Consider the following 10,617-nt stretch of genomic DNA (forward strand, 5'->3'; position numbering starts at 1 on the left):
CATCTTCCTCAAATTCTTCATCTTTTGAAGAAAGTGATGGTGCAACTTTTGAACCATCAAAAAGAAGAGGCCATAGGAAATCCTATGCCGCATGGAAGAGGTCGTCCAAGCTCAAGAAGTTCAAAGGGGAGGGAAGAGCATCTCTTTCCTTACCTATGATGGCACCTTTGGTGTTACGGACAAAGTCTTGGCCTTTATCCAACAGCTCGATGCAGCGTTTGGAGATGAGGGCTTCACGAAGTCCTCTAAGCTATGCCATGTAAAGTCCACTTCCCAATGGTGAAGCTCCACGAACATGGAAAGCTTTAAGAGCTTCCATTATGAAGCAGTTTTTGGCCACCGATGCCACAAAGACAAAGTACTCACCGAATGGCGAAGCTTGAAGCTCTCTCCCTACGAATCCATTGACAAATATGTAGACAAGTTTTGGGACTTACAACTGAAAGCCACTGCCTTCAAAAGCATGGATTTTGGAGAGAAAAAGCAACAATTTTGTGCGGGCTTAACTGAAGAAATGGCAGAGTATGTCAACTCCCAAAGGCCACGCACCATATCCGCAGTTATACACCATACTATGTTGGCTTCTCGAATCAATTTCCAAACAGGGGCTAAAGGAAATTCTAAGCCCACAGAAAACAAGAGTTCCAATGAGCCTAAGGGGAAGGAAAATGTCCAAAAGTATCCTAAGGGCAATTCCAACAAAGCTAAGGAGAAGGGAGTTTACAAAGACAAAAACAAACTCTCTCTTGAAGAGCTTGAGAGTTATCACAAGGATAACCGTTGTATCAAGTGCAGTGAGCAAGGGCATGCGTACCACTCTTGTCCCCAAAAGAACACCCGCCATGAACCTCCTAGAGCTACCTTGGTCAAAATCCAAGAGGAGGAAACTCACCACAAAGGATCTCCTCTATGCCATGCTTGAGGAAAGGTAAGAGAACATGATGCTTTTATTCTCTTTGACCCTGGTTCAAATCACAATTTCATATCCACATATTTGGCCACCAAGCTAGGCATACAAGCTTATGAGATGGGAGATGTCCTATCTGCAGACGGTGCTTTCAAGGGGCAAGAAGATTCAGTTACTCCCTTAATCAGCAAATTGAAGCTCCATGTCCAAAGCTATGTGGACAAAGAGGCCTTCTTTATCTCTCCTCTCAAGCATGAGGATGTAATCCTAGGGGCACCATGGTTTGATCGCATGGTTGCCAATATTAAATTCCCTGAAAGGAAAATCTACTTTAGATTCAGGGAAAAAGATATGTACATAGATGCTAAGCAGATGGGTAACACCATACCCATTGTACATACGCAAGCTTTCAATAAGTCAATAAAGAGCTCTATTTCCATGTACATGATTTTTGTTAAAAATTCTCAAATGAACCTAATGCTTTAGCAAAAGAAAATATAAATGATCACAAGGAATTAGAGTTATCCAATTTTCTCAAGGGGTTTCAAGATGTCTTTATTGAAGACATCCCTTGTGAGCTACCTCCTAAACGGGGCAATGATGACCATGCAATTGAACTTCTTCTAGGAAGTCACCGCCTAATAAACCTCCTTATAGAGTTTCTCAAGCTCAACAAGAGGAGATTATGTGGCAAGTGCATGAGTTAGTTGAGAAGGGCATGGTTAGGCCTAGCTCATCTCCATTTTGTTCTCCCTGTGCTATTAGTGGAAAAGAAAGACGGTACATATCGTATGTGTGTCAATTATAGAGCACTAAATAGGATCACTATCAAGAATAGGTTTCCCGTTCCATGGGTAGAAGACCTATTTAATAAGCTACAAGGGTGCACCTACTTTAGTAGGAATGATCTAAAAAGTGGCTATCATCAAATAAGGATAGTTGATCAAGACATTGTAAAGACCGCATTTTGCACTACGTTTGGTCTTTACGAATATATTGTCATGCCTTTTAGCTTGACCAATGCACCAGCCACATTCAACCGCTTGATGGAGAAGCTATTCAGGCCTCACCGAACTTTTACTAGCATGTTCTTTGATGATATCATCATCTACTCTAATTCATCAGACGAACACAAGCAACACCTCCAAATAATATTTCAAGTTCTAAGAGAGAATAAACTTTATGTTAATCGAAAGAAAAGTGAATTTTTCTTACAAGAGATTCAGTATTTAGGTCACATTACCTCTCAAGATGGCATCCAAATGGATCCATCAAAATTAGAGGTAATAAAAGGATGCCCTTGGGTCTGAGATTGGGAGGGAATTGATGTTGTGTTTGATAAGTGTTTTGCTTAGTGCTTGAAGCTTCCATCTTCATTGCACTAGCTAGTATTGAAAGAACACAAAGAATTGTATCGTAAAATGTCTCTCTTGATGGGAGAAACCATAATACAAAGCCTTTTGGAGGGGGGACCGACTCCATGTAAATCCGGTCCTGAACTGTTGTCAATAGCTTAATTTCTCTCTCTTTTAAAGTATTGTTCATGCTATCTAACTAGGTGTTATACTTTTTGCTGCTCTCTCTCTACCCAAGCACTCTTGGTATTCTCAATAGGAATCTATTCTAATGAAATGCTCACTATGTTCATGCTATATTCCGCTACACACAAGTTACTAGGACATTAAAAGTTACAACTATCATGATTTACATACGCGTCATCATGTACTCGACAAGCTTTAGTCAAGTGGAAAGATCGACTTAAAGAAGGTGCCACTTGGGAAAACATTAGTGTTCTTAAGAAGAAGTTTTCCACTTTGTTTTCGACGACGAAAACACTTCTCCAAGGGGGGAATAATGTAATGCCAAGGGCAACCCTGAGGTCACGGACCTGGCTAAGGGCCGTGACCAAGGACCGACCGCTATATGGGTAGGGAATCCTATAAGGCCAAGGGCCTATAAATAGGGAGGTAGGGAGGAGGATTCAGCTAAGCAGTTCCCTGGGGCATTTCATAGTCTCCATCCGCAGCACGCATCTAACAGATTACAACAAAAAAGGAATCGCCTTTTTTAATTGCGATGATGATGAAGTATGTGTATGTGTCGCATTAGGAGACTAGTTAGTATTTGTACGAGTGTGTAGCCTTCTTTGTTCTGGCATAAGTGTGTATAGCTAGCCATAGTTATGTGCTCTTGTACATTACCCCTGAGGTTACCTTTCAGGTCAAGGGACCCAAAACTAGGTCACCGTCTTCATGTGCTCGAGATTGTAGGTGATTGGAAGAATATTCTCTAGAATTTGGGTGGGTTAGGACCCTTGTCACACTAGGACGAGCACCCATCTCCTTTTTTGAAACTTTGCCAACCATTTCCTATCACACGAGTACGGGGTACCCAGCTGAAGAAAATGGGAAAATCTCTAGAATCTTTGAAAATGCTCTCCCTCGATTTCCAAGTGAGTATGCAGGTCGAAGGTGGGGTAGGGTGAGATGAGAGCACGTCGCCTCCATGCGGGATGAGGCATGAGGAGAAACTAGCGGGGACTGGAGGCGCAAGGACAGCAAAGCAAAAACGCAGGTGAGACTTATAAGTGGAAAAAAACGTAGTTGCAAAGAGGTGTAATGAGTAAAGGGTACTGAAGTTTTTAGCGACATAGCGTTGGCAGTATGGTTAGATCGTGCCCCTTTTTATTTAAGACGTCACGCATTCGAAACTTGTTGGAGGGTGTTGCTTTTGTCCTTTGAACCTAGTAGCGCACGATGGGATCTACTAAGATTCCGTACCAATAATATGGGGAATGAGTATATGAAGCTTAAGCTATGCTTTTTCTTCAGCAAATGGGTGATAACCATGCGGCAAAGCGTCTCCAACCCACGCCAATCACCAGTGTTCAAGCCCAATCTTCGCCCTTCCCACATGCACTTTTGTAGTTGGCATCGCAAGGCCGCCCCGCTAATGTACCTTCGCGTCCAACTGCCAATTTTTCTGTACCGAATAACCTGCTGCCACATCAGCTTGGCCCTCGGTCACAACTCACCCTTCCCAGTGTGTCCTGAAGTGTTCATGTAAGGGTGGTTACAGACTGCCCTTGAGTGCCCAGCGCCTGCCCAAACATTGAGCAGCTTTTAAAAAACTTGTCCACCCAATATTGGGTACTGGTGTTTACAGACACAAGTTTGGGCGCTGAAACTTATATAATAAAAAATATCAATCTGTTATGCGCAAGAGCAAAACCAAGCATTTTTTTCACGCATCAGCTACATCAGCTATCAACAGAAAGTTATCACTACGTGCAGCCACAAATTCGCTATCAGCTCTAACAGCAAGACATACGACTGCGTTAAAAAGTGCTCCGCCAGTATGACAAGACTGTTGTTGCAAAACAAGATTACTCTTTGAAGACTAGAACGAATCAAAACACCAGCAAACCATAGAGACTAAACCATGCACAACACAAAATCGTACATTCGACCTACAAGACAAATTGATTGTTCATTCACGACCACCAAGACAACCACTGCAAGACCTACAAGACATTGATTTGTACTTAACGACCTGCCAAATAAAAATTGTACAGTCGACTCATCGAAATGATTCTCGAATGCATTAACAACAAATCATGAGTGGAGACATAACCTTGCAAAACAGCACTGCACGGATTTGTACTTGATGACCTGCAACAGAACTGCGTTAACAACAGCATTATCCAGCAAGTACATAAAAATTGTACATTCAACTCATCAGAACAATTCTCGAATGCATTAACAACAAAACATGAGTGAAGACAAATCTCGAAAGCATTAACAACAAAACATGAGCAAGTACTCTCCAATACAAATCAAGCCTCGACTCTCCAATACATAAAAGATAGTTGAGCTACTCGCTCTCAAAACTCTCGTCAGCAGAATCATTGTCTCCAAAAACCGCAACAGCATTTCTTCGCTCTCTCTCCTTAAACATCACTCTAGCAATGTTATCTCGCCTATGTGCCCCACTGACTTGTGAGCTTTGTCTTTCTTATACGCATCATAAAAGCGTCCCCATTTTTTCCTGCAAGCTTGGCCATCTTTGTCACATTCTGGAAAAAGCGAAGCAAGCTGTGTCGCAACCTTTGACCAAAGATCTACACCCTATTTGGGAGGTTTCCCAAAGTCATCGTGCATAGTGCCATGAATGTGAATGAGTTTCACAACCCAAGCATCCTTCCAGTTCTCTCTCCCCTTCTTGTCTTTGCTGCCCTCATCTGGACTAGCCATGTTGGCTTGATTCTTCTTTCTTCCTTTGCCTCCACGGCTTGTAGTGTTCATCACTGGTACCACTTCGCTTGTTACTGCTTGAATCCTTCGCTTGGCCGGCAATTTGGGTAGCCTACCTTCGTCCCCATTTATGCCCTTGCTGGTATCTCCCTCCATTGTTATTGTTGTTGTATCAGCCTGCGGAGGTGAAGGAAAAGGACTCCGTTTTGCGATGTGTTGAGTCGCTGGTCGTATGGGTGGATGAAATGGCCTGAAGCCAAATGGAGATCCTCCAAAAGGGGAGATGGGAAAGCTACCTTGACCAAGTGAAGGAGAGTATGGGCTTTGAGAATACTGGGACAGTAGAGGAGTGAACTCACAATCCTGACTCGCTTGGGAGTAACTAGAAGGACTTTGTGAATCCATTTTCTAAGAAAACAATATAAGATCAATAGGGACTAAACTCAAATCAAGACCATCAAGAAAGAAAGGGACATAGCAACACCATCATCATTATTCTAAAAAAGTAAAAGCACTACTACTTGCAATAAATTTAAAATGTATGCAATACCTAGAGGAAGGAAAGCACTAAGGAAAGGCAAATGCTAAAGACAACATATGTGAGAAAAACATAAGCAGTAATTCCATAGCACTCTCTTAAAAAGGTTGTGAAAAGACTCTTGGCTTTCCAATGTCTCTAATCTTTTCATATACCATTCAACTTTCGCCTAAGGTTAAAAGTCATCAATTCTTCCAATTCATACGTTTTTCCTTCTTTTTCCAAAAATGTGGAGACGTACTCGAAAAAATCTATCTATCTGTCTCTGAAAGGCTCTCAGAAAATAAAACCTTCTATCTATTTGTATCCTATTGGCTCTTCAAAGATAAGATCTATCTATCTATTATATCCTACTGGCTCTTGAAAGATAAGATCTATCTACCTATCTATCTCCTAATGGCTCTTGAAATAAAAATATCTACCAATTTCTCCTAAGATGTCATTGGGGATTATTCCCTGCACTTTGAGAACATTAAAACGCAAAGAATTCACAGAAAAGGAACTAGAACAAGAAAAATGGAGCACAATGATGATGCGGTGACATCATTCCCTTTTATATGCGACATCATTCCCTTTTATATGGCATTTGCCCCTTGACTTTCCGAGTACCACAAACTCTCAGCCTTTCATAATCTTCACATTCACATTCTATAACCTTCACAAACACATTCGATTTCCCATGTTTAGACTAGTGAAAAGTTATTCATATTTTTGAAATTGTGGCACCTCACATCAGCATAGAAAAACTACTTCTACTTAAGCAACCTTATTAAACCAAGCCAGCTTATTTTAACTGAAGCAGGAGTCAAATGCACAAAATAAACTTGAAATACCTGGACTGTCAGGGCTGCAGAGATGAAGAGCCAGCAATGGTGAGAGGCGAAGGCTCCCTCAGTACTTCTTGTAGGCTGCAAAACAATGCGCTCTCACCTCCTTTTCAAATGATGTGCATGCTGTAGAAAACCGCGAACGCGATAAGCGGGAAAGGGATGCTTGCAAATGATTGGTGCTCATCATGCGTGCCCATCCTTGGACAGTTGTGGCTGGCTGCCCGATTTCGTTCGAAGTATGGGCATGCGCTGGCAGATGACTCAGCTCATGCGCGCGATGTCCAGCTCTCGGTGTGTAAGGGCTTCTTCGACGGCGTGCAATGCTATTGGTCCAGCGTTTAAAAAATGGGTTGTCCACCTGCAGTGTGTAAGCAGCCTAAATTGTGGGGGACTCAGTTGACCGTTGGAAAGCAAAATTGATTTGAAAATTTACAGTAAACAAGAGTCTTCTGTGTGCGCTGCGAGTAGAGAAAAATTAGACGAAATGCACCAGAGCTCGCCTCTCCAAAATGCAAAGCGCAGAGCTGGGCGTGTTGAGGATGATGGAATTTCGAGCTGGATGAAGGGCGATACAGGCTGCGGTTCAAGGCTGCGCAGTATGAGCAAGCTTGCACTCTCTTGCCCCAGGCCTGCTCCCAATCCTCCAGACTATGGAGACACAGGCTGTATTGGAGGACACACAGAGCTCAACATGAGGAAACGGCCCCCGAGAGATGATCTTGAAACGGTGATGGAAGAAGGAGAGCCAGGCTCTTACACACGGGGCGGCCGTATCATGGTGTATGTTAGGATGAGACCCTTGTCCAAGAGCGAGAAAGATGCAGGTGCCCGCAGCTGTGTTCGAGTTGTCAACAAGCAGGATGTCTATCTTGCCGAATTCGCTTCTGAAACAGACTACCTGCGTCTAAAGAGGCTGAAGGGCCGGCACTTCGTCTTCGATGCAGCCTTCCCTGATGCAACTGGACAACAGGAGGTTTACAACACCAGGTAGGAGGTCGCATTTTAGGGTTTTTTTCTTCTCTTTGACTGTCTTGGTTTCTTCTATCTGCTTGCCACCGCATTATGGTTCTTCTCGTGCATTCTAGGGTTTCTTGCTTCTCTCTGAGCGTTCTGGTTCTGTTTTTCTGCCACAGTACAGCAGATCTAGTAGAGGGTGTCCTGCAAGGGCGTAATGGGTCCGTCTTCTGCTATGGGGCTACGGGTGCAGGGAAGACACATACAATGTTAGGAAGCACTCATAATCCTGGGGTCATGGTGCTCGCATTCAAAGATCTCTTTGCGAAGCTCAGGCAGCATAGCAGGGAAGGAGACTATGTAGTTCGCCTCTCATATCTTGAGGTGTATAACGAGTCAGTTCGCGACCTGTTGTCGCCAGGAAGGCCCCTTATTCTACGAGAAGACAGCAAACAGGTTGAGCAGTAATGCTCCTTTTTCTTTGGGCTCTGTATGCAGCATGTGCTTCTCTAATCAGGTAGGGTTGCTTCTTTTCAGGGCACTGTTGCGGCAGGACTAACACATTATCAAGCATACTCTGCAGACGAGGTACACTAGCATGATTGAAATAACGGACACATGAATTTATATATGAGAGAGAGAGAGAGAGAGAGAGAGAGAGAGAGAGAGAGAGAGAGAGAGAGAGAGAGAGAGAGAGAGAGAGAGAGAGAGAGAGAGAGAGAGAGAGAGAGAGAGAGATTATGGCAGGTTATGGCACTGCTTCACCAAGGCAACCAAAATAGGACAACAGAGCCGACAAGGGTGAACGAGACTTCCTCACGCTCACATGCAATTTTGCAGGTAAAGACTTTCAACAAATAAAAGCTCTATCAGAGAAAAATCATGGTATCCTTAATGACTCAAGGGATGGACTGCTACAGGTTGCGGTGGAGTATAAAGTTCACCATGAATCCCACTATGTGTGTCGCACTGGGAAGCTTTCTCTTATTGATTTGGCAGGCTCAGAGAGGGCGCTAGCAACAGACCAGCGCACCATCAGATCTTTGGAAGGAGCCAACATAAATAGATCCTTGCTTGCACTAAGCAGCTGCATCAATGCACTTGTGGAAGGCAAGCGGCACATCCCTTTCAGAAATTCCAAGCTTACCCAGTTGCTGAAGGTCAGCTCCATTCCGAGTCTGTTTATATTCTTACTGAAAGTGATGGAATGTTGCGACGAGGTTGGTTACATCCCTTGCTATGAGGTTGAGTGTAAGCTTGAATGTGCAGGACTCTTTGGGAGGAGCTTGTCAAACATCCATGATAGCCAACATTAGCCCTAGCAACTTATCTTTTGGGGAGACACAAAATACTCTGCATTGGGCTGACAGAGCTAAGCAAATACGCACTAAGGTCGCGCCTTGTCCAATTTTGTGCCTTTTTTTTTGCCTGAAAGATGTGGTGGTGTTTGAGACTAGGACTTTGATATGCAGGCTTGCGAGGCAAATGAAGAAGTTCAGGTGCCTGAGTCCGAGTCTGAGCAGGCAAAGCTTCTCCTTGAAGTACAGAAAGAAAACCAGCAACTTCGTATGCAGCTGGCACGCTTGCAGCAGAAGCTGCTGTCTGTGGAAAGCAGCGCCATTATGGTTGCCCGTCACTCACCCGCCCCTGCTGCTACCATGCCCACTCCCATCTTTCGTACTCCGGTAAGTGAGTCGAAAGCTACTAGGCATGATGAATGCAGGGCTGTTGAGGAGGTCTTGCGAAAGAAGGTCACCGTCCTTGAGAAGGAAAAGGAGTCTGCCTGCCGCGAGATGGAAGGGAGGGAGGCAAAACTGGCAGCCTTCATATCTTCCCTTCAAAGAGATCATAGTGTGCAGCTTCGACACAAGGACGACTTTATTCGTACTCTTTGCAGCCTTAAACAGAAGATGGAGGCTGCCGAAGAGGAGAGAGTGGAAAATGTAGTTCCTCCTTCGGCAGCCCTATCAAGAACTAGAAGTTTGGCAGAACATTTAGATGCTAGCAGAAGCAATCGCAGAGCAAGCGTAGCAGGGGCTCCGAGAAGGATGACGATGGGAGGGGCTGCAGTACCCATTTCCACCAATCTGGGCAAAGGAAGTGTGCATCAAGCTGGCATGAAGAGGCCAGCTGTGCCGAGTACGCCAACTAGTACTGTTAAAACACGGCGGAGCAAGCTGCAAGAAACAGAGGAAAACCAAGTGCCCGCAATGCCACAATCACAGCGATTACAGCAGCAATCAACAAGGCGGCTCTCCAAAATTCCAGTGCCTCCTGCCCATCTTCCGGTGCAACTGCCAAAGACACCCACCACCAGCAAAGGAGCTATGAAGAAGAGAACTTTCTGGGACATCACCAATGCCAACAGTCCCTCTGCACCAGTAGGAAGGTGTACTCGTAGCAACACCGCAGCCACACCCTCCATGCTTCTTCAAGTAAGCATTTCACTCACTATAATGCATATAAATCATACAAAAACACCACATACATATGGCATCATACATCATCATATCTCATATCCATTCATAGATAGAGATGTGTGCAAATGCTTGTAGAGGTCCTGCGCGCATACAAAATTTGAACAATGTAGTATCGTTTCTCATTTGTCTTTGCTGGTCTTTGCACAGCCGGGTTTCTTGGGTGGTGGGCGTCGCTGTCTACTTCAGTAACAACAAGGTGTTTTTCTTTGATACAAATAGATTCATTTAGTTGCAGAGGCTGTAATAAATGCAGTCACTTAAGGTATAACCTGGTGAACTGTCAACTTCTGTATGTTTGCCCAAAATTCAATTCATTATATATGGCTTGTAGATTTACCATTTTTCGCAAATTCTTTCCTTAACAAAATGTCATCACAGCAGCAAGCCGTGGTGATGATTCTCTTTGTGATTGAATACTACAAAACTTTTAGAAGTCTTTGGGATGCATGTTGGGTATCATCTTCCTCATAATTTGCACCATTGCTAGCACAAATTGAATGTGTTCGAGAGGCAAAACCAGTTAACAGAGTAACAACGGTGAAAAGGAGTACTATGAAAGCACTTGCTTTTGTTTAGCTTTCAAATGAGGTACATGCCCACTTCTAAGACATGTCACATGTGGCAGAGTTGAGCACATGCCACACATAGTTTTTCC

The 10,617-nt window shown here is 43.9% G+C and overlaps 1 protein-coding gene across 1 annotated transcript; it reads left to right on the plus strand.

Moving 5' to 3' along the window:
• Window positions 1-6,937: 6,937 nt before the first annotated feature.
• On the plus strand, window positions 6,938-10,296 carry LOC147426759 (kinesin-like protein KIN-8A). The gene is made up of 8 exons (XM_086498801.1): window positions 6,938-7,515; window positions 7,662-7,938; window positions 8,020-8,070; window positions 8,230-8,322; window positions 8,403-8,642; window positions 8,752-8,874; window positions 8,955-9,917; window positions 10,110-10,296. The coding sequence occupies exons 1-8, from the start codon at window positions 7,013-7,015 to the stop codon at window positions 10,149-10,151; spliced, it is 2,292 nt and encodes a 763-aa protein (XP_086354927.1). The 5' UTR covers window positions 6,938-7,012; the 3' UTR covers window positions 10,152-10,296.
• Window positions 10,297-10,617: the final 321 nt, after the last annotated feature.

Source organism: Adiantum capillus-veneris, chromosome 24 (genome assembly GCF_014529385.1).
Source record: "Adiantum capillus-veneris isolate H3 chromosome 24, ASM1452938v2, whole genome shotgun sequence".
NCBI lineage: Eukaryota > Viridiplantae > Streptophyta > Polypodiopsida > Polypodiales > Pteridaceae > Adiantum > Adiantum capillus-veneris.

Bases quoted from the DNA above. Each gene is read 5' to 3' on its own strand.
- LOC147426759 (XM_086498801.1), top strand. From the start codon at position 7,013: ATGCACCAGAGCTCGCCTCTCCAAAATGCAAAGCGCAGAGCTGGGCGT. The intron at 8,323-8,402 runs GTAAAGACTTTC...GGACTGCTACAG, and splicing joins GCTCACATGCAATTTTGCAG to GTTGCGGTGGAGTATAAAGT. The intron at 9,918-10,109 runs GTAAGCATTTCA...GTCTTTGCACAG, and splicing joins CACCCTCCATGCTTCTTCAA to CCGGGTTTCTTGGGTGGTGG.